The 19,613-nt window shown below is 35.3% G+C and overlaps 1 protein-coding gene across 2 annotated transcripts in view; it reads left to right on the plus strand.

Moving 5' to 3' along the window:
- NUP35 (nucleoporin 35) overlaps positions 1 to 14,851 on the plus strand; it is a 35,732-nt gene extending 20,881 nt beyond the window's left edge. Inside the window, exons 5-9 of one of the 2 annotated variants that reach the window (XM_044242496.1) lie at positions 6,935 to 7,076; positions 9,850 to 9,919; positions 11,371 to 11,499; positions 12,553 to 12,717; positions 14,197 to 14,851. In XM_044242496.1, the coding sequence (XP_044098431.1) occupies positions 6,935 to 7,076; positions 9,850 to 9,919; positions 11,371 to 11,499; positions 12,553 to 12,717; positions 14,197 to 14,274 (584 nt within the window). In that variant the 3' untranslated portion in view covers positions 14,275 to 14,851. The remainder of the gene's footprint in view (positions 1 to 6,934; positions 7,077 to 9,849; positions 9,920 to 11,370; positions 11,500 to 12,552; positions 12,718 to 14,196) is intronic. The other variant, XM_044242497.1, reaches the window with a different exon arrangement.
- The last annotated feature ends 4,762 nt before the right edge of the window (positions 14,852 to 19,613 follow it).

The following is a 19,613-nucleotide window of genomic DNA, read 5'->3' on the forward strand; positions in this document are numbered from 1 at the left end:
ATATGGATTCAAGTTGTATGGCCTAATAAAGAGTGAAGAATTTTCCAGTCTTTAGGTGACTGTATTTTTTTCTTTTTAGTTAGAATCACGTGATTGCATTATAGTTTTTACTTAATTGATATCTTTAACTTTTGATCCTGTTGAGGGTATAGTTTTGATTTGGTACCATCTGGAGTAGAGAGTTGGACATCATTCCTGGAAGTCTTTTAGATTTGACACTGAATATAGTTGTGCCTTTAATGTAGAAGAATGGTTGTACCAAGTACATCTTTTATATTGATGTTCTTTATTGTTAAAACAGTTAACTTTTTTGAGTTCTTATCTACCACTGTTCTGTTTGGTATTGGAGTAACAGTTAAGTCTTACGGATATAATAACTAAGGGAAATTTTATTACAAGTTTGAGATACAGTTGACATAAAACGTGTAAGTTTAAGATACACAGTGTGTTTATCTGACCTACATATATTACAGAATGACTACAGTGTAAGCTTTCAAGTATATAATATGGTATTACTAACAATAATCTCCATGGTGTTCTTTACCTCCTCAGAACTTATTCATACTGTGACTGGAAGTTTGTACCCTTTGACTAACATCTCCTCATGTTGTGCAGCCCCCGGGCCACAGTAACCACTACTCTTACTCTGAGCCTTTTCTTACATTCCACATAAAGTGAGGACTTTTTTACATTCCACATAAAAGTGAGATCATACAGTATTTGTCTTTTCTTTGTCTGACTTTCTTCACTTAACATCATGCACATCATCCTCGGGGTCTATCCTTGTTTTGCAGATGGCAGGATTTCCCTCTTCTCATGGCCGAAAAACATCCATGGCATATATGTACCACCCCTTCTTTATCCATTCATCCACTGAAGGACACTTTGATTGTTGCTGTATCTTGGCTATTGTGAGTAATGCTGCAAGAAACATGGGAGTGCAGAAACCATTTTGGGATCTTATTTCCATTTACTTTGGAGATGTACCCAGAAGTGGGATTGCTGGATCATATGGTAGTACTATTTTTAATTTTTGAGGCACCTCCATACAGTTTTCCATAGTGGCTGTACCAATTTATATTCCCACTAGCAGTGTATCAGGGTTTCCTTTTCTTCAAATCCTTGACAGCACTTAGTGCCTGCTTTCTCATGATAGCCTTTCTAAAGGGTGTGAGGTGACATCTCAGTGTGGTTTTGATTTCCATTTCCCTGATGATTAATGATTTTGAGCACTATTTTTGGTACCTGTTGGCTGTATGTCTCTTCTTTGGAAAAATGTTACTCATTTCCTCTGCTGATTTTTTTTTTTCTTTTTAACAAATCACTATTATTTTTTTTGTGTGCTGTTTGACTTGTATGAGTTCCTTATATATTTTGGAGAGTAACCCCTATCAGATACATGGTTTACAAATATTTTCTTCCATTCTGTATGTTGCCTTTTCATCTTGTTGATGATTTTATAGATGGCTTTGATAAGTATGGACTTTAACAATATTAGTTCTTCCTATCTGTGAACATGGGATATCTTTCCATTTGTTTGTCTTTAGTTTCTTTTATCAAAGTCTTGTGGTTTTCAGTATACAAATCTTAAACCTCCCTGGTTGATTTTATTCCTGTGTTTTGTATTGTTCTTGATGGTTTTTTTAAAGGGGATTGTCTTATTTATTTCTTTTTTAGTTATTTTGTTGTTAGGCTATAGAAATGCAGCTGATTTCTGAATGATTTTGTATCCTGCAACTTTATCGAATCCATTAATTAGTTTTAAAAGTTTTTTGGTGGAGTCTTTAAGATTTTTCCATGTTTGAGATCATTTTATGTGCAAAAAAAGTTTTGCAGCTTTCTTTCCAATTTGGATGCCTTTTATTTTATTTTATTTTATTTTATTTTATTTTTTTCTTGCTTGGTTGCTCTGGATAGGACTTCAGTAATATGTCAAAAGGAGTGGCAGGTGGGCACCCTTCTTCCTGATTTTAGAGGAAAAACTTTCCACCTTTCACCATTGAGTATGATGTCAAATGTGGGTTAGACATAATATGGCCTTTTAAAATTACCCTCCTATACCCAGGTGTTAAGCATTTTTATCATGAGAGGATGTATTTTTGTCAGTAGTTTTTTTTGCATCTGCTGATGATCATCTGATCTTAATCTGGCTTTTGTGTGAGAAAAATGCCTGGCCTTATAAAATGGAAATTAACATTTATTGAACCTCTTAAACATGCTCCTTCAGTTATTCAAATTATGTTGGATAGGTGTTTTTTATATATACATATATATATATATATTGTGTTCCTCATATATAGAATGCAGAAGGTAGGTTATATCTCATAGAATTGCTTTTAGTATTAAATATGAATACATGTAAAGAACCTGTACGAGCACCTTGAATGTAGTATAAGTGCTCAGTACTTGTTAGCAATTATCATTGATATTGTTATTGTTTTTATTTTTGTGGTAATATTTGGGAAGTGAGGTTCAATTACTTGTTCTAGTTGTGACAGTAAGTAATAGAACTACATGTGAACTAACTACAAACCCATTTGCTATCTTCCCTCTCATTTTCCCATAATGCTATCAAGGTGAATGATTAGTTCAGGGCTAGCAACACTAGCCTTCTGCCATCCAGTCCAGTCCTCTTCTGGGCTCCTAACACAATCTCCTGTTGCTTTTCAAAAAAGCAAGATGTTATACTCCTCCTCCCCCATACATTAAAAGATACTTTTATGTATTTCTGTAATTCACTAGCAGTTGGAACATGAGGATCTAAAATAAAATAATAACACGGAGGACATTGGGAGATGGAGAGAAGTGAGTTGGGGGAAATTGGAAGGAGAGACAAACCATGAGAGACTGTGGACTCTGAGAAACAAACTGAGAGTTTTGGAGGGGAGGGGAGTGGGGGTTGGGTGAGCCTGGTGGTGGGTATTAAGGAGAGCATGTATTGCGTGGAGCACTGGGTGAGGTGCATAAGCAATGAATTTTGGAACACACACACATAAAAATAAAATTAAATATAAAAAAATAAAATAAAATAATAATATACCAAAATAAAATTTGAGGGGTTGCTTAGGTTTTTTTTTCTTCTAAAAATTTAGTTTGAACTTTTGAGTGTTGTATCTGGAGAGTAACTTGACTGTCCAATACTACTTGGTTGTGGATTAACAGTGTGTCACTGTGACTTGTCATTGAATATGTTTGTTTGATAAGAGAAATTCTTTTTGTATGCTTCTGAGAAAATCATTCTGTATTCATAAATAGGAAATCAATGAATAGGAAAACTCACTTGCCCTTTTTAAATCTCAGCTTTGGATGTGAATAGCTTTATTATGCATTTCCTAATAGCAGTTCCTGTTACCTCTCATTAATCAAGCATTTTTAAGGTATATAGGATATACTCAACCCAGGATCAGCATTTACCAAAATATGAAGGTAAAATGTGGTAATTATAGGAGATTTGGGATTGAATAAAGTTAAAAATATTTCTTTATTCAGTAATCTTTCAGAGTTTTTACATGAATTGTAAATATCCCATCACGATAATATAGTATATGGCCTTTTATAAAACTTAACACAGTAGCTTTATATCCCCCCTTTTTTGCTTTTTTAAGAGTGTGCTTTCAGAGCTCCATTCGACTACAAACACTTTGAAATGATTTAGGTTGATTTTTCAACTCAATTGGGAATTCAGGACAAATGACTAGGCAGCAGATACGTAGAATGTATTGAGCAGAGAGCCTCTAAAAATCTCTAAACGTGGATTGTGAATCATGCACAACGCCTTGTAGTTCTTAGAGTTTTTAGTTTCAGGGTCCTTAATACTCTTAAAAAAAAAGAAAAAGATTTATTTATTTGTTACTTTAGAGAGAGAGTGTGTGGGGAGAGGGGCAGAGGGAGAGAAAGAATCCTCAAGCAGATTCCTTGTTGAGCACAACTCCTGACTCAGGGCTTCATTTCACCACCCTGAGATCTTGACCTGAGCTGAAATCAAGAGTCAGATTCTCAACTGACTGAGCCACTCAGGTGTCCCTTGGGTCCTTAATACATTCTTAAAAATTGAAGCCCAGAGCTATGATATTTACCGTATCAGAAATTAAAACTATTTTATAGTATTATTCATTTGAAAATAATTTGTTTCCAATAAACATAAATAACCTTTTTTTAAAGTAAAAATAACTTTCTATAAGAAAAGATTCTCATGAGAATAGTGACATTGCTTTGTGCTTTTTAAATTTTAATGTCTTGCTTAAGATAGAGCTGAATTCAAAATTTCACTTAATTTTGGAATTACTTAATAATTGTGGAATTACTTAATAATTGTGGAATTACCTAATAGTAACATGGAGGACAGTAGGAGAAGGAAAGGAAAAAGTGAATTGGGGGAAATTGGAGGGGGAGACAAAGCATGAGAGACTGTGGACACTGAGAAATAAATTGAGGGTTTTAGAAGGGAGGGGGGTGGGGGGATGGGTCAGTCTGGTAGTGGGTATTAAGGAGAGCACATATCGCATGGAGCACTGGGTGTAGTACATAAGCAATGAATCTTAGAACACTGAAAAAACAAAATAAAATTTTAAAAAATTCCTTAAATTGGGGCGCCTGGGTGGCTCAGTGGGTTAAGCCGCTGCCTTCAGCTCAGGTCATGATCTCGGGGTCCTGGGATCGAGTCCCGCATCGGGCTCTCTGCTCAGCAGGGAGCCTGCTTCCTCCTCTCTCTCTGCCTGCCTCTCTGCCTACTTGTGATCTCTCTCTGTCAAATAAATAAATAAAATCTTTAAAAAAACAAAAACTTAAAAAAAATTCCTTAAATTGAAAAAAAATGAGATAAAGCTGAATTCTCCTGTCTGCTTCTGTATATTTAGTCTCCATTGATTGAATCGCATTAAGTATCCTCTGGAAGGGTCCACTAGTCCACTATATACTCGTGAGAGAGTGAGGATATAAAGGCAAATGAAACCTTAAATGACTATGAAAAACATTTTGACTTGCCTGGTTCCATGAGAGGGGTCATCGGGAGCTCTGGGTCTCCAGTGCACACTGTAGAACTGCTCCTATAGTAAATAAGTGTTAACTAGAATTGTTTCCTAAGAGCTCATACTTCAAATTTGGATGGCTTAGATTGGAATTCCAGCTGCCATCCTGGACATTATATAACATCCCCTGTTTCCTAAAATTGTTAAGTGGAGTTATAATAGGACCCATCTTATCGTTAGAATCAAATAAAATTGTACATGTGAAAAATGATTTACTCTTTTTTTTTTTTTAAAGATTTTATTTATTTATTTGACAGAGAGAGATCACAAGTAGGCAGAGAGGCAGGCAGAGAGAGAGGAGGAAGCAGGCTCCCTGCTGAGCAGAGAGCCCGATGCGGGACTCGATCCCAGGACCCCGAGATCATGACCTGAGCTGAAGGCAGCGGCTTAACCCACTGAGCCACCCAGGCGCCCCAAAAAATGATTTACTCTTAATAAAATGCTGTTTATTCAAGATTTTTGTCCTGTTACATCACTTCTGTTCACAATTTTCCGTTGACTTCCCAACTCATTTGAGGTGAAATCCAGAAGCTTTATTTATAGTGGGTTACAAAGTTCTTTTTTCAATCATCTGACTTCTTGTTAGCTCTCTGTGTTCATACACTTGTTTTGACCTCAGATGCCCCTCCTCACTGTGCAAGTACTGGTTTTCTTACTGTTCATCAAACACTAGTCATATCCTTTCTCAGGGCTTTTATATATATTATCTCCAGTAACATTTACTTCTTCAGGTACTGGCATGTTTCTCATCCTCCATTTCTATTGGGGTTTGGTTTAATGGCATCTCAGTGAAATCTTTTTTTTCATTTAATTCTTCCATGCATGATAATATATATACTTCCTGTCTCCCTTCTCTGCTCTATTTATTTTTCTGTAGGAGTTTCTGTTTTCTAACATACTTTATTTGTTTTTCTCTCTTCCACTAGAATTTAAGTTCTGTTAGAGATAGGTGGGGTTTTTTTGGGCTGGGGGAGCATTGACTAACATGTTCACTTTTTTTTTTTTTTTTTTTTGTTAAGAGAACATGAGCTAGGATGGGGAGGGACTGAGGAATAAGGAAAGAGAATTCCAAGCAGGCTCTGTGTCCACCATGGAGCCCATCATGGGGCTTGATCTCACCACCCTGAAATCATGACGTGAGCTGAAAACAAAAGTCAGATGCTTAACAGATTGAGCCACCCAGTTTTTCTGAAAAAAATATTTTTTGTTTGAGTGAATTATTACTACTGAAAAGATGAAAGAATAATCTCTGCTTCTCAGAAATGTGTGGTCTCAGTGGGACAATGCCTTTGAAATAAAATGAACATGTAAAGCATTTGGCTTGACATTTTGGACATGTAGCAGTAATCATTAATTGGTAGCTATTATTGAAGGATAAGCAAAGAAAGAACAGAACTAGACATTTCAGATAGAAATGACCTGAATATAAAAGAAAACTGCATTTACATCTCAGGAGCTAGGGTAGATACTTTTAGGGGAACATTGAAAAAATAGGTTGAAATTATATTTTGGAGGCCAAGGCATTTGGATTTTTCTGTAAGTAACAAGTTACTGCATATTTTTAAGGAACTGGTGCTGTGATGAAAGTGGTAGGTTTGGAAGATGAATGCAAGTAGAAGTCCTTGAGGTTGATTTGAGATCCTTCTTGTGTGGGCTTAACTGGAAATTAAAACATTAGCAAATTTATAATAAAACTTCTGTAAAATCATAAATGAGGCTCAGTTATTAGTGAGCTTTGACATTGTATGGTAATATAAAATTATCATATGGTTACAGTTGTATATTTTGAACTATATATGCAATTGCCAGTTTTTAATGTACTTTTTTAATTTAAAACTGAGAGCTTTGATTTAAAATAAGTCAAGAAGTTTATATTGGTAACTAACTTACTAAATATACTAATATAGGACAAAGTGTGTTTAGTCCAGCAAACATTGGTCAACCACGAAAGACAACATTATCTCCTGCACAGTTGGATCCTTTTTATACTCAAGGAGATTCTCTGACTTCTGAAGATCACCTCGATGACACTTGGGTGACTGTGTTTGGGTAAGGTTTCAGTATCATTTACCTTTCCAAAACAAAAAAGGAACCAAAAAAAAAAAAAAAAACCTGTCTCCAGCATTTATAATAAACATACCAAAAAAAAAAAATGGGCGGGGGGATTGCACAGCAAATGCTCATATACCTACCACCTGACTTCTACAGTTGTTAATATTTTATTTAAATTCATTTTATCTTCCATTAATCATCTTTTTTTGTTGGTTCATTTCAGAATCAGTTGCACACTTCACTAGAAATTAATCACCCTGACAATTCAGAGTGTGTATTATTACTATTATTTTTTTAATTTTAATTTTAATTTTTTTTTTTTAGAGAGAAAGGGGGAGGGACAGAGGGAGAGAGGGAGAGAGAGTATCTTAAGTGAGCTCCATTCTCAGTGCCGAGCCTGATGGAGGGCTCCATCTCACAACCCTGAGATCATGACCTGAGCTGAAATCAGGAGTCAGACACTTAACTGAGTCTCGCAGGTGCCCCCAGCATGCACATTATTAACTAGTGTTCAGTATTTGTATATAGTTCTTTTTAATTACTTGTTTGCCGCTTCTCTTATTCTTTTCATTTAAGCATATTTGCTGGGTAATGGAACAAGATTGCCTCTTTAGACTTAGGAAGCTTCTTTCTTTGTAGTGGTTATTACTCTGCTTATATTGGACTTAACCAGTTTGGAATTATCAAATTGAATTTCATTTGTATGTGTACATACAGTGTCACAAGGTTGGTACTTTATAGTTACAGGATACTGAGTATTAATAGAAGTTGTACATGACAGCCCTGGATGCATTCAGAATGTGTATTATTACTATTATTATTTTAATTTTAATTTATTTTTTTTTTAGAGAGGAAAGGTATAGGATTTTAGATTAAGAAAGAGTACTTTTAGGCATTTGGAGATCATACTGCATCATCTATAGATGAGAAAACTGATTAAGTGATTTATTCAGAGGTTTACATCTAGTTATTAGTAAAGTGTCAGCAAAAAACCTTAGGTCCTTTGATTTTTAAGCTGTTATTGTTCATAACATACTATGTAAGGTTTGTTTCTGAAAGTGTGAAATGTCATACTGATATTGAGTCTTACTGTATTTAGTTTTGGGGTAAAAAGTATAAAAATAACACATGAACTTCTTGAAGAACAGTGCTTAGTAAATGTTAGTGTTATATATTCAGTTTTTTTAAAATTTAAAAATTCAAAGGAATGTGTAAGAATCTACAATGAAAACTTTTCCTTCCCACTTTTTTACCCAGCTACAATTTTTCTCCCCTTTAAGGCAATATCTACCACCTGTTGTTGTGTAACCTTCCAGAGAGATTCTATGTGTTATTGATCCTGTTATGTAAAAAATTGGGATTTTTACGTCTCATTCTCCAGAAAGCCCATGCTTAGCTCATATTCTCTCATGATGTGGCTATGTTTTTGAGTTTGGATGTCCACTCCCAAGTCTGTTTTTGAGGCTCAGTAGTAATGGTGTCACTTTTAAGATTCTTCAGTATTTGGATAAATTACTTGAAGCTCTTCTGCTAGACTTTTTTTGTTTTTTAATTTTTAAGATAAACACTTTCCTGCCTATGAATCTTCTGTTTGTTTTATGTTTTAGTAAACCTCTATATGAGTTGGATTGCAATAGCTGAAACGTTTTCTTCTAAGGGATAAAATATTTTGATCATTTATAGGGTAGTACCTCTAAAATATGTATGTTCTTTCTTTGATAATTTAACTTTTTTCCTGTTGACTCAGAGTTATCATGAAATATCATTCATTGTTTTAGGTGGTGCTTTTGTAGGTTATTGGAATATTTCCATTCACAGTGGTCCTAGAGTCTTAGAATTACATTTTATTTTTCAAGCACCTCCCTCACTTGCAACCATTATTTTTCTTTCGTTTTTATTTTCTTAGCTCTGCTTTGTAGGCACTTAGCCTTATTTGTTGCTTTTCTTTGAGGAAAGAAATCTTATATCCAAACATATGTAACATAAAATAAAATTTCAGTCCTGAATGCAGTATTTTACTCACATACATTTTAATATGTGGAATTTCTCATCTATTTTTGTGACTCAGATTTGTTTTCCTTAGGTTCTTATCCAGGGTCTCAATAACTAAAGCAACTGGTTAAGGAAACTCCAGGTTTTCAATTTAAAATAGGCTTATTGTTTGGACTATAAAATTAATGTCTGATAAAATATTTAAACCATATAAAACTTTATAAAGAAGAAAATAAAAATCAGAGTTTTCTCAGATTTTTGGCTATTAAAACCTTGGCAACCATCCTTTTAAATGTTTCTGTACCATTGATACTGGTACTGACTTTCATTTTTGTTTCAGAACTAAATTTCTGAATTCTCAGTTGGTGCTCAGTATATAACTATATAATTTAAAATTCTTTTCCTTTTAATAACTGTAGTATACCTCAGTATTTCACACACATACACACATGCTCACACACCCTTGTAAAATATATACAGAGCTGCAACATTATAGTTCTTTCCTGTGTGGGGTGGTAAGGGCAGTGGGAATGGAATTTTAGAGATTTCATAGATGGAATCTGAGGATGGAGAATGGCTGAGTCAAAGCTAATTTTAACATACTTGCTTTTGGGTGATAAGCAATAACAGATTTAACTGTAGGGGGGAAACAATGATCAGGGATTTCCTATTAATATTCTAGTCTGTTAGGGGAACTTACCTTGAAACAACTTACAAGTATGGTAATTTCCATTTGTATTTATTATGGAAGTTGACTCTTTGGACAACTCTTTTTCAGGTTTCCTCAAGCATCTGCTTCCTATATATTATTACAGTTTGCACAGTATGGGAATATCTTAAAACATGTGGTAAGGCTTACTTCTTTTCAGTTCAAGATTTAGTCTGAAGAAAAATAAGCTGTGAATTGAGGGAAACTGCTGTTGAATATTGTCTGCTTTTTCCAAACTTTCTCTTTTTTTTCTTTTTTTTTAAGTTTTCATTGAATACATGTGTTGAAGTCTAGAAGGCTAGAAGTTGCATAGTAGTTGATAAAAAGGGATAAAGAGAGAAGATAAGCAGGAGAGTGAGAATTTCAGGCTCCACCTTCCACACAACACCCCCCCCCCCGCTGTTTTTTTTTTTTTTAAATAGTTTCTTAACTAAAATTTTTTTTAAATAGTTTCTTAACTAAAATTATGCCAAATATTACATTACTTTCTTCCAGTATGAGCTTGTTTTATTGGAGATAAAAGAAAAGAGAGAAGTTCCTGATTTACAGAGTTCTTAGGGCTTTTTTAGCTTCTAGAGAACTTTTTTGAAAAAGAATCTAGCTTGCTTTACCTTGTGTATAACAAGTTATAAATAACAAATCTTTCTTCTGTTACCAGGGATTGACTTACTTCGATTCCTACAGAAAATAAGATTGATGAATACAATTTTTAAAAACTTGATAATGAGTGTTAATAAGCCCTATTTGTAAGCAACAGTTATCTTTTGAGAATTACTTTACTTTTGGAGATATTTGCAACATACCCTTTTTTTTTTTTTAAGATTCTATTTATATATTTATTTTAGAGAGAGAGCACAAGCTGGGGAAGGAGCAGAGGTAGAGGGACAAGCGGACTCCCTCTGAGTGTCGAGCCCCACATGGGACTTCATCCTAGGACCCTAAGGTTATGACCAGAGGCAAAAACCAAGAGTTGGATGCTTAACTAACTGAGCCACCCGGGTGCCCCAATATTTGCCACATATTCTTTATAGTAGAGAATTGGGAGCTAGGTAGAAATTACTGAAATTGTTTAATTGGGGGTGTGCCTGGGTGGCTTATTTTGTTAAGCGTTTGCCTTAGGCTTGGGTCATGATTCTGGGGTCCTGGGATCAAGCTTTGTGTCAGGCTCCCTGCTCAGCAGGGAGTCTGCTTCTCTCTCTACCCCTGCTCCTCCATCCCGCTCATGCTCTCTCTTTTTCACTCACTCTCAAATAAATAAAATCTTAAAAAAAAATTAATAGGGTTTTTGTTGAATCTTAGCATACAGCTTATTATAGGACATCTTTTTTTAAAAAAAGATTTTATTTATTCATAGAGAGAGGGAGATTACAGAGGGAGAGAGAGAGGGAGAAGCAGACTCCTTGCTGAGCAGGGAGCCCAAAGTGGGGCTAGATCCCAGGAGCCTGGGATCATCACCCAACTGAAGGCAGATGCTTAACTGATGAGCTACCCAGGTGCGCCTATATTTTCATATATTTGTATCTTTTAATAGGATTCATTTTTTAGATTTTATATATTTTTTGTTTTAAGAGGCAACTTCATTCTTTGCAGATGTCTAACACAGGAAATTGGATGCATATTCGTTATCAATCTAAACTGCAGGCCCGGAAAGCCTTAAGCAAAGATGGGAGGATTTTTGGAGAGTCCATCATGATTGGTGTAAAGCCATGTATAGATAAAGTAAGTTATTACTGATGTAAGGAATATAAACTTAATCTCTATGAGGAGCACGAGTCTAAGCACTGACATTGACGGTTATGCCACTTTGCTTCACTGTGCCCCTTTTTCTTCCGAAATGTGATGATGTTATAGTACTGTTTTCATGTGAAGCCAAAGACGTAGTCACAAGATTTTAGGATTTAGAGATAATCCTCACCAACCCCCTCATTTTACAGATAAAGAGGCCAAGGGTTCCTAAGTAACTTACAGAGTGGTTAAAGGTGAGACCTAGATTTTAGGTCTCTTCTCATTCTCCTGTGCAAAGCAACATCAGATTCTTTAAATTCTTTAAGGGCTGCTGTTTCATAACAAAAGATTTCACAGGAATGGTTAACAAAATTAATTATTAAATGGCTGAAGCTTTTTATTAGTCATTTTTATCTTAAAATACTTTTAAAAAAAATATACCTATAAAATAATATTTAGCACAATTTATGCTTCCCTTTGTGGCTTATAAAATCATGATCATTCTTAAATAACTATACATAAACTTCTCTACTATGTATCAGGCATTGTGCTTGGTGTTTGTATACACACATTAATGCACAAAAGCGGGCATGGCTCATGTTCTTACAATCTGTGGTGGCCATGTAGTTATGTAATTACTATATTATGCTGTAACAGGTGTTTGTAGAGGCTAGAGGAGAATCTGGGATTCCTGGCTACTAAGTAACACTGGACTTTAGTCCTCCATCCACCCCAGGATTTCCTCAAGATTTTCTTCCCTGTGTTTTTTTTTTTTTTTCCTCATAGTATTTTTTAGAAGATTTTTACTCTTGTGAGTGTCTAGTTGTCCTGATCATGTTTGAGGTCATTGAAGTGAACTTTGGCTGAGTATTGTATCTCAAATACTAGCTAAGAAGCACGTACTGTTTTATCAAGGCTAAAATTGAAAGATTAATTAGATCAAAGAATTTATGCTCTTTTTAATAAAGTTTTCTTTTTAATTAGGATGCAGTAGTGATAACATACTACATTTATAAACAGAGAAGTTCTTTATCTTTATTTCTCCAGAGTGTTATGGAAAACAATGATAGGTGTGCTTTATCATCTCCATCTCTAGCCTTTACACCACCAATCAAAACCTTAGGTACACCAACCCAACCTGGAAGTACTCCTAGGATTTCTACCATGAGACCTCTTGCTACAGCATACAAAGCTTCTACTAGTGACTATCAGGTATTTTAAGAATTGAATAAAAAAGATATACTTCATTTATATATTTATTTATTAAACAATATACCTTAAAGGGTGAAGTGCCTAGCATGTTTAGCCTTCTCATTGGATTGATTTGTATGCCATTTAATATTTCTTACTGAAGTGAGTGCCTTGAAGAAATACCTATAAACTTTGCATTCTTAAATTTCCCATTTTAAAAATTAGAATTTTGGCCAGTTGAAAACTTACATTAAATTTTGTAAAAAATTACTTTGCCATTATTTAAAGCATTTTGAGAGTTTTAGTTTTCTCTAAGTTGTATTTGCATACATTAAAAGTTTCTCTTGTGAACATCTCTGGCATGAGGAAATCTTTAAGACCCCTTTAAACTGAAAACTAAATCTAATGGTACCACAAAAGAAGAACTTCAGGTTGGAGTAGCTGTGGTTGTCAGAGAAACCACTGACCAGCTCCCATTTCAAAATTTCTCATTTCAAAAAGTTTAAAGGAAAAGTTCATTGCATTCATTGAAGAATGATGAAAGTATGACTCTCATTCAGTATGTTGTTATTGTCCCCTACTAAATTAACCGGATTCTGAACTTGCCTAACCACAGACATTGGTCCTGAAACAGCAAATAAAACACTTCATGCTTAAAATGACAAGCACTGGCAAATTTAGTCTTTTGATTTCCCTTGAAATTTAGAGACTTAGAACTGGTTTTTTTCCTTAAGTTTTTTCTTTTCAACCGTATTTTTTTTTTTTAAGATTATTTATTTATTTATTTGACAGAGAGAGGCACAGAGTGGGAATACAAGCAGGTGGAGCAGGAGAGGGAGAAGCAGGCTTCCTGCCGAGCAGAGAGTCCAATGCAAGGCTCGATCCCAGGTCACTGTGATCATGACGTTTGAGCCGAAGGCAGCCACTTAATGACTGAGTCACCCAGGCGCCCTCAACAGTATTTTATTTTTATTTTATTTTATTTTTTTTAAAGTAGACTCCATACCCAGTGTGGGGCTTAAAACTTACAGCCCTGAGATCAAGAGTCACTTGTTCTGCCCACTGAGCCAGCCCAAGTGCGCCTAAACCAGTATTTTAAAATCCTTATTTCCTGTGGGTGTCTGGATGGCTCAGTCAGTTAAGCATCCGACTTTCAATCTCAGCTCAGGTCTTGATCTCAGGGTCATGAGTTCAAGCCTTATGTTGGGCTCCATGCTGGGAATGTAGCCTACTTAAAAAAAAAATATATCTCTTGTAGCTTTAATGTTGTTTATTCAGTTTTCTGATACAAGGAGTAGATGTAATTTATCTTGCCAAAGGAATAAGATTTAGTCCTTTAAAGCATAAGGATGTTCTAACTAAATCCATATATTAGTCCTTAAATATACATTTCAGTACTACAAATGCATTTAACTGTTTGGCTCTTTTAAATTAGCTATTAATCTAGAATTGACTATGATCCTGAGGAAAATTTAACAATTATGTGTGTTTTTTTGATAGGTTATTTCTGACAGACAAACGCCAAAAAAAGATGAAAGTCTGGTATCCAAAGCAATGGAGTACATGTTCGGCTGGTAGCATAGTACAAGCTCAGAGCTCACCTACCGTGGAGGAGGCTGCTGCACTAAAACAGCAGAGTACTGCTGGCTTCCCTTTGGTTAGTTGTATAACCACTCAAGGCAGTACTGGGTAGCTATCTCGTACTTTCTTTAGAAGCCTTTTTCTTTAAGGATACAGCATATTTGTAGCTCGCACTTTAAAAGATGCTTGAGATACGTTTTAAAGAAACAAAAAATCCCTGGAAACAGGATTTTGTGCTTTCTGTGACAGTGCATGCTTAAGCACAAAAACTCAGCATTGATTACTGTAAATTATCTAATTGAATTTGTGGTGAAGCCTTGTAGTCTTCATGAGTTGGTGGGGTGAATTTCATGAAGGGTAACTGGTACAGCTCCTTTGGACGAGACACAAAGATTATAATAAATAATTTGAATTATGGTCTTTTAATTTAGGTAGTATTTAATATTTTAATTATCCTTGTTTATGTATGTCCTGTCGTAGATTGTCATCCTTCAGAATTCTAAAACCAAAACAGTCTTTTTAAAAACTTACTAAAGTTTCTTGATAATAAACTTTGTCAATTATACATATTGAACCTTTTTTGTAAGTGATTTATTTAAAAAAATTTGAAGTGTTTGCTGAAATAGAGGAAATATGAGTCTCCACATACTTGTAATCTAGCTTTAATAGTGATGTAACCATTAGTATTTTGGCATTTGTTTCTTCTCTCCCCTTTTTGTTTAAAGCTTGTCTCAGATACAATGTCATTTTAATCTAAATACTTGAGGAGATATCAAAAAAGAACGATCCCACTTATAACTGTAGTATCAGTATCGTACCTAACAGAATTAGTAACAGTTTCTTAGTATCTGATGTCTAGTCCATTTAAAAATTTCCCAGTTATCAGGGCACCTAGGTGGTTCAGTCGGTTAACTTTTGACTTCAGGTCAGGTCATTATCTCAGGGTCCTGGGATTGAGCCCTGCATTGGGCCAGCCAGCAGGGAGTCCACTTGTCCCTTTGCCCCTTTACCAGTTTGTGTCCACGCTCTCTCTCTCAAATAAATAAAATCTTTAAAAAAAAAAAATCACAGTTATCTCCAAAACGTATTTTTGGGTGGTTGGTTCAAATCAATGTCAAGAGTAGACGTACATGGTTATATTTGGTTTGTGTGTGTGTGTGTGTGTTTAAGGTTTATTTATTTGAGAGAGACAGAGCAGAGGGAGAAGCTGAAGGAGAGGGAGACAAGCAAACTCTCTGCTGAGTGGGGATCCTGATGGGGGGCTCAGTCCCAGGACCCTGAGATCATGACCTGAGCTGAAATCAAGTCAGATGCTCAACCAACTGAATTACCAGGCATTCCTGGTTGTTTTGTTTTTAAAGTATCTTGAAATCTAAATTAGTTCTTGCTCTTTTCACACCATGACTTCTTTTTTTTTTTTTTTAAAGATTTTATTTACTTATTTGACAGAAATCACAAGTAGGCAGAGAGGCAGGCAGAGAGAGAGGAGGAAACAGGCTCTCCATGGACCAGAGAGCCCGATGCGGGGCTCGATCCCAGGACCCTGGGATCATGACCCAAGCCGAATGCAGAGGCTTTAACCTACTGAGCCACTCAGGCACCCCCACACCATGACTTCTTGAAGGAACTGTGGAAGTTGCCTATAGAGTCTCATAGACTCAATTTGGTCGATTGCTATTGTGTTTAACTTGTTCTGTCATTTATCCTATATCCTAAAAGTTGGATCTAGAGAGGATTAATTAGGTTCTGATTTCTCTTGTCTTTTCTTTTTTCTTTCTTTTGAGTAATAATACTTGATAGTATGATAGTAATGGAATGGTGCTCCTTATATTTAATCAGAGGTATTTAATTCTGGTTGTCTCACTTTTTACTAAGGCTCAAATTGGTCATTGGGTACATAGGCAAAAGCCTGACACCTTTGTTGGAAAAGTCCCCATAACTTTTTCGCATTATGTTTTTGAAAATATGCTTTAATGATATTTGCCTGAGTCATTTATTTCATTAAGGTTTGCAAAAGGAAGATTTTCCAAATCTATTACTTCTGTTGTATTATTGTTCTGTTGTATTATTAGATGGAATTCTTTTATATTTAAAAACCTTACTCCAACCATTAGGGCTGTTTGGTTACATGGAATGTATTCATGCCAGAATGGCAGGATAAATATTTCATTCTTTCCTCTTATCATTTTTCAGAGTAATTATTGGTACTGGTAACTCTAGTTGGTGTCCAGTGAGTTAAATGTTTTTCCCTTAGTGTCACTAGACACAGCCTTTTTTTTTTTTTTTAAATTCACTCTTTTTATCACTTGTAGTCATTATTCTTTTATTCAAATTATCACGCTTGGCCAGTAAAACCTCATCAAGCTGGCTCTTGAGTGAAAAGGAGGTTTTTAGTTGAAATAATATTTACTCATAGTACAGGTATCTAAGAGTAATATGCATCTTTCTTTAACTTTAATACATCTTTACAAAGAATAAAATAGCACATTGTATGGGAAGGTATTCATGTGTTTTTTAATAAAATCACAGGAAACTACCATTGAAGATTTGTATACTTCTGTGAGGTGAAGTGTGATACTAAGAGATATACTGGCATGGTAAAAATCCATTGACTGTTATAATTATAAAGTATTTTTCTTCTGATATGTAACATTGAAGTCTTTCTTTTCCAACCTAAAATAGGATTATATTTTATATCTTACATACAGTACCCAGTTTTTCAAGGTGGAACTGGGTGCTAAAGCCCATTAAACTCTTGCATTTGTATTTGTGTTTTACGCATTTTTGTAAAAAGATTATAGTTTGTTTGTTTTGTTTTGAGAGGGCATTTTATTTCTGTAGACCTTCATGGAGCATGAAGTTTGCTTTCTGACTCAAAGTACTTGTTTTCTATATTGATTTTGTGTAAGCCCAATATTGTATTACCTGTCTTTGTGTCCATTTCATCGTTGACTTAAAAAGAACTAGAGAAGATATAAATGTATCAAGTTATATGTCCATTAGATCTCAATTTTAAAAAATGATAAAAACAGCAAAACCAAAACAAACAGAAAAGGGCCAAGAAAATATCAGAAAGCAAACTGCCATATTTTTCAGTACTACAAAACACAACAGAAGTGGATACTGAGAAAGCTAGAAAAGTTACCCTGAACCAGGCCTCTTCCTCAACATTCAGAAAAGCTGATTTCATACAAAAATAAGTAACATGGGGGCGCTTGGGTGGCTCAGTCGTTGAGTATCTGCCTTTGGCTCAGGTCATGATCCGAGGGTCCTGGGATCGAGCCCCGCATTGGGCTCCCTGCTCAGCGGGAAGCCTGCTTCTCCCTCTCCCACTCCCCCTGCTTGTGTTCCCTCTCTGGCTGTGTCTCTCTCTGTCAAATAAGTAACTTAAAAAATCTTAAAAAAAAGATTTTCTGTTAAAAAAAAAAGTTGTTAAAGTTGTTATAAAAAATGGTTTGTAAGGAACAAAGCATCCTAAAGACACTGAATACCAGAACAGCATGCCCATAATAGGCCAGAACTATGACTTATTATTTAAAATACTTAAAATTAATTTGAATATTAAAATATTTAAGAATGGCTTCTAAGATGTTTTGAAAGTGATACAAAGTATGAAAGAATACCAAAAATTAGAATTTCAAAACTTGAGAAAGTACTAGAAATAAAAGGAAAAATAATTTGGAGGTGAAGACTAAACTAGGATAAACACAAAAGCAGGCAAACAGCAGATAATATGGGAAATAGAATGTCAAAAAGTAGAATGGTTTTATAAAAAGGATTCATGGGAAAGTGACAAATTTTAGAGATTAAAAAAAGAACATATATACAGAATAAATTATATGAGGAATACTTTCCTCAAAAAAAAAAAATACTCGGAGCTACATATTTATTAAAAGAACACCCTGCCTACCTGCCAGTGTTCTCTTATGTAAAACTTTGGAATTGGCTATCTAGATAAAAACAGCAAGTGGCTTAGAAGCACCACTACACCAGGAGAAAATAATACATTTAAGATACTTGTTGGAAAAAACTGTGAACAAAATATTTTATTTCTAACAAAACTGATTTTGAAGTGTAAAGATTACTTCTCAGACATCAATTTGCAGGAATTCAGGAGACATGTTTTCCTTGAGCACTTCCAGGGAAATGAACCAGAGAATGTCCTCAGATGAACTAAATAACTTAGAGGATGTTGACGCAAAGTCAACATTAAATTTGACATGACATCGCCACCAGTCTGCTGACTAGGTTCATTGCTTGAAGTTCAACCCACTGGGTGAACTTTCCATTATTGTCCTTCGTGTCTACTCTGTCTAACATGGCAGCAGTCAGTGTTTGGTATATAGGTGTCTGATCCATCTGTGAATAAAACCTGTATTTTTCCTTCCCGTTAACTGATGGTAGTGAACTCTTAAGTTGTAGATTGTGAATTGAGGAGAGGTGTTAGTATCTTGGAGGTAAGTGATGTGGGTTTCTGGGCCACATCATGACACTTGGCTGCCTGTGGTCCTGCTTGGCCCCCTCCCTGAGTGTCCCATGAACTGCTGTCATGTTGGCTAGGCTGGTGGCTGGTGAATCTGATACTGATCTTACGATGGGCTGCTCTGGTCACCTGGTTGGTTCACTATGTAACTGATGCTTAGTTACAAAGTCACTTGTGGTGCCTAATCTCACTGGGCCCCACTAAAATATTCAAGTCACTTAAGGAATAGTTTGAAGCATTTTCTCCATCTATTTTGTGTTGTCTCAGTCCAGAAGGCTACCAGGTGCTCTTTTTTGTCTTTTAGTGGTGGGAGAAGGAAGGTACAATAATTTTTCCTTTAGAGAGCGCTGTCTTGGCATGTCTCAGTGGTAGAACTTCATACCTGCACCAATGTGGTAAAACTGAATTTTTGTGCTTTACCTCCCACCCTCTGGCATATATTTATTTGCCTTCCCAGGATGTCTGAGTATTTGCACTTACTTCTTGCAGGTTTAATGAACAAGATGCCGTCGATGCACAATATTTGAATGATTGAGTTCTCTGACTATATATTGTGATTTGCCCACTGATATGGGCCAGGGTTCCATTTATTTGTGGGTTCATCAGTGTCCCTTTATGGCCCCATTCTAACAGGAACCCTGAGAGCATTTGGGCTCATCAGCATTATCTATAACCTTGTATCTACTAGTCCTTAAAATATCTGGGTTATTTCCCATCGGTGCGTTTTTTCGGTCATGCTTTAAAGTAAAAATAATCTTTTTGATATAATTTTCAATTTAATACTTATTTTCTTGACTCAAGGTCCTTACATTAATTTTAGTAAACGTTCTGATAATGTGTACAGTTCAGATTA

This window comes from Neovison vison, chromosome 3, assembly GCF_020171115.1.
Source record: "Neovison vison isolate M4711 chromosome 3, ASM_NN_V1, whole genome shotgun sequence".
NCBI lineage: Eukaryota > Metazoa > Chordata > Mammalia > Carnivora > Mustelidae > Neogale > Neogale vison.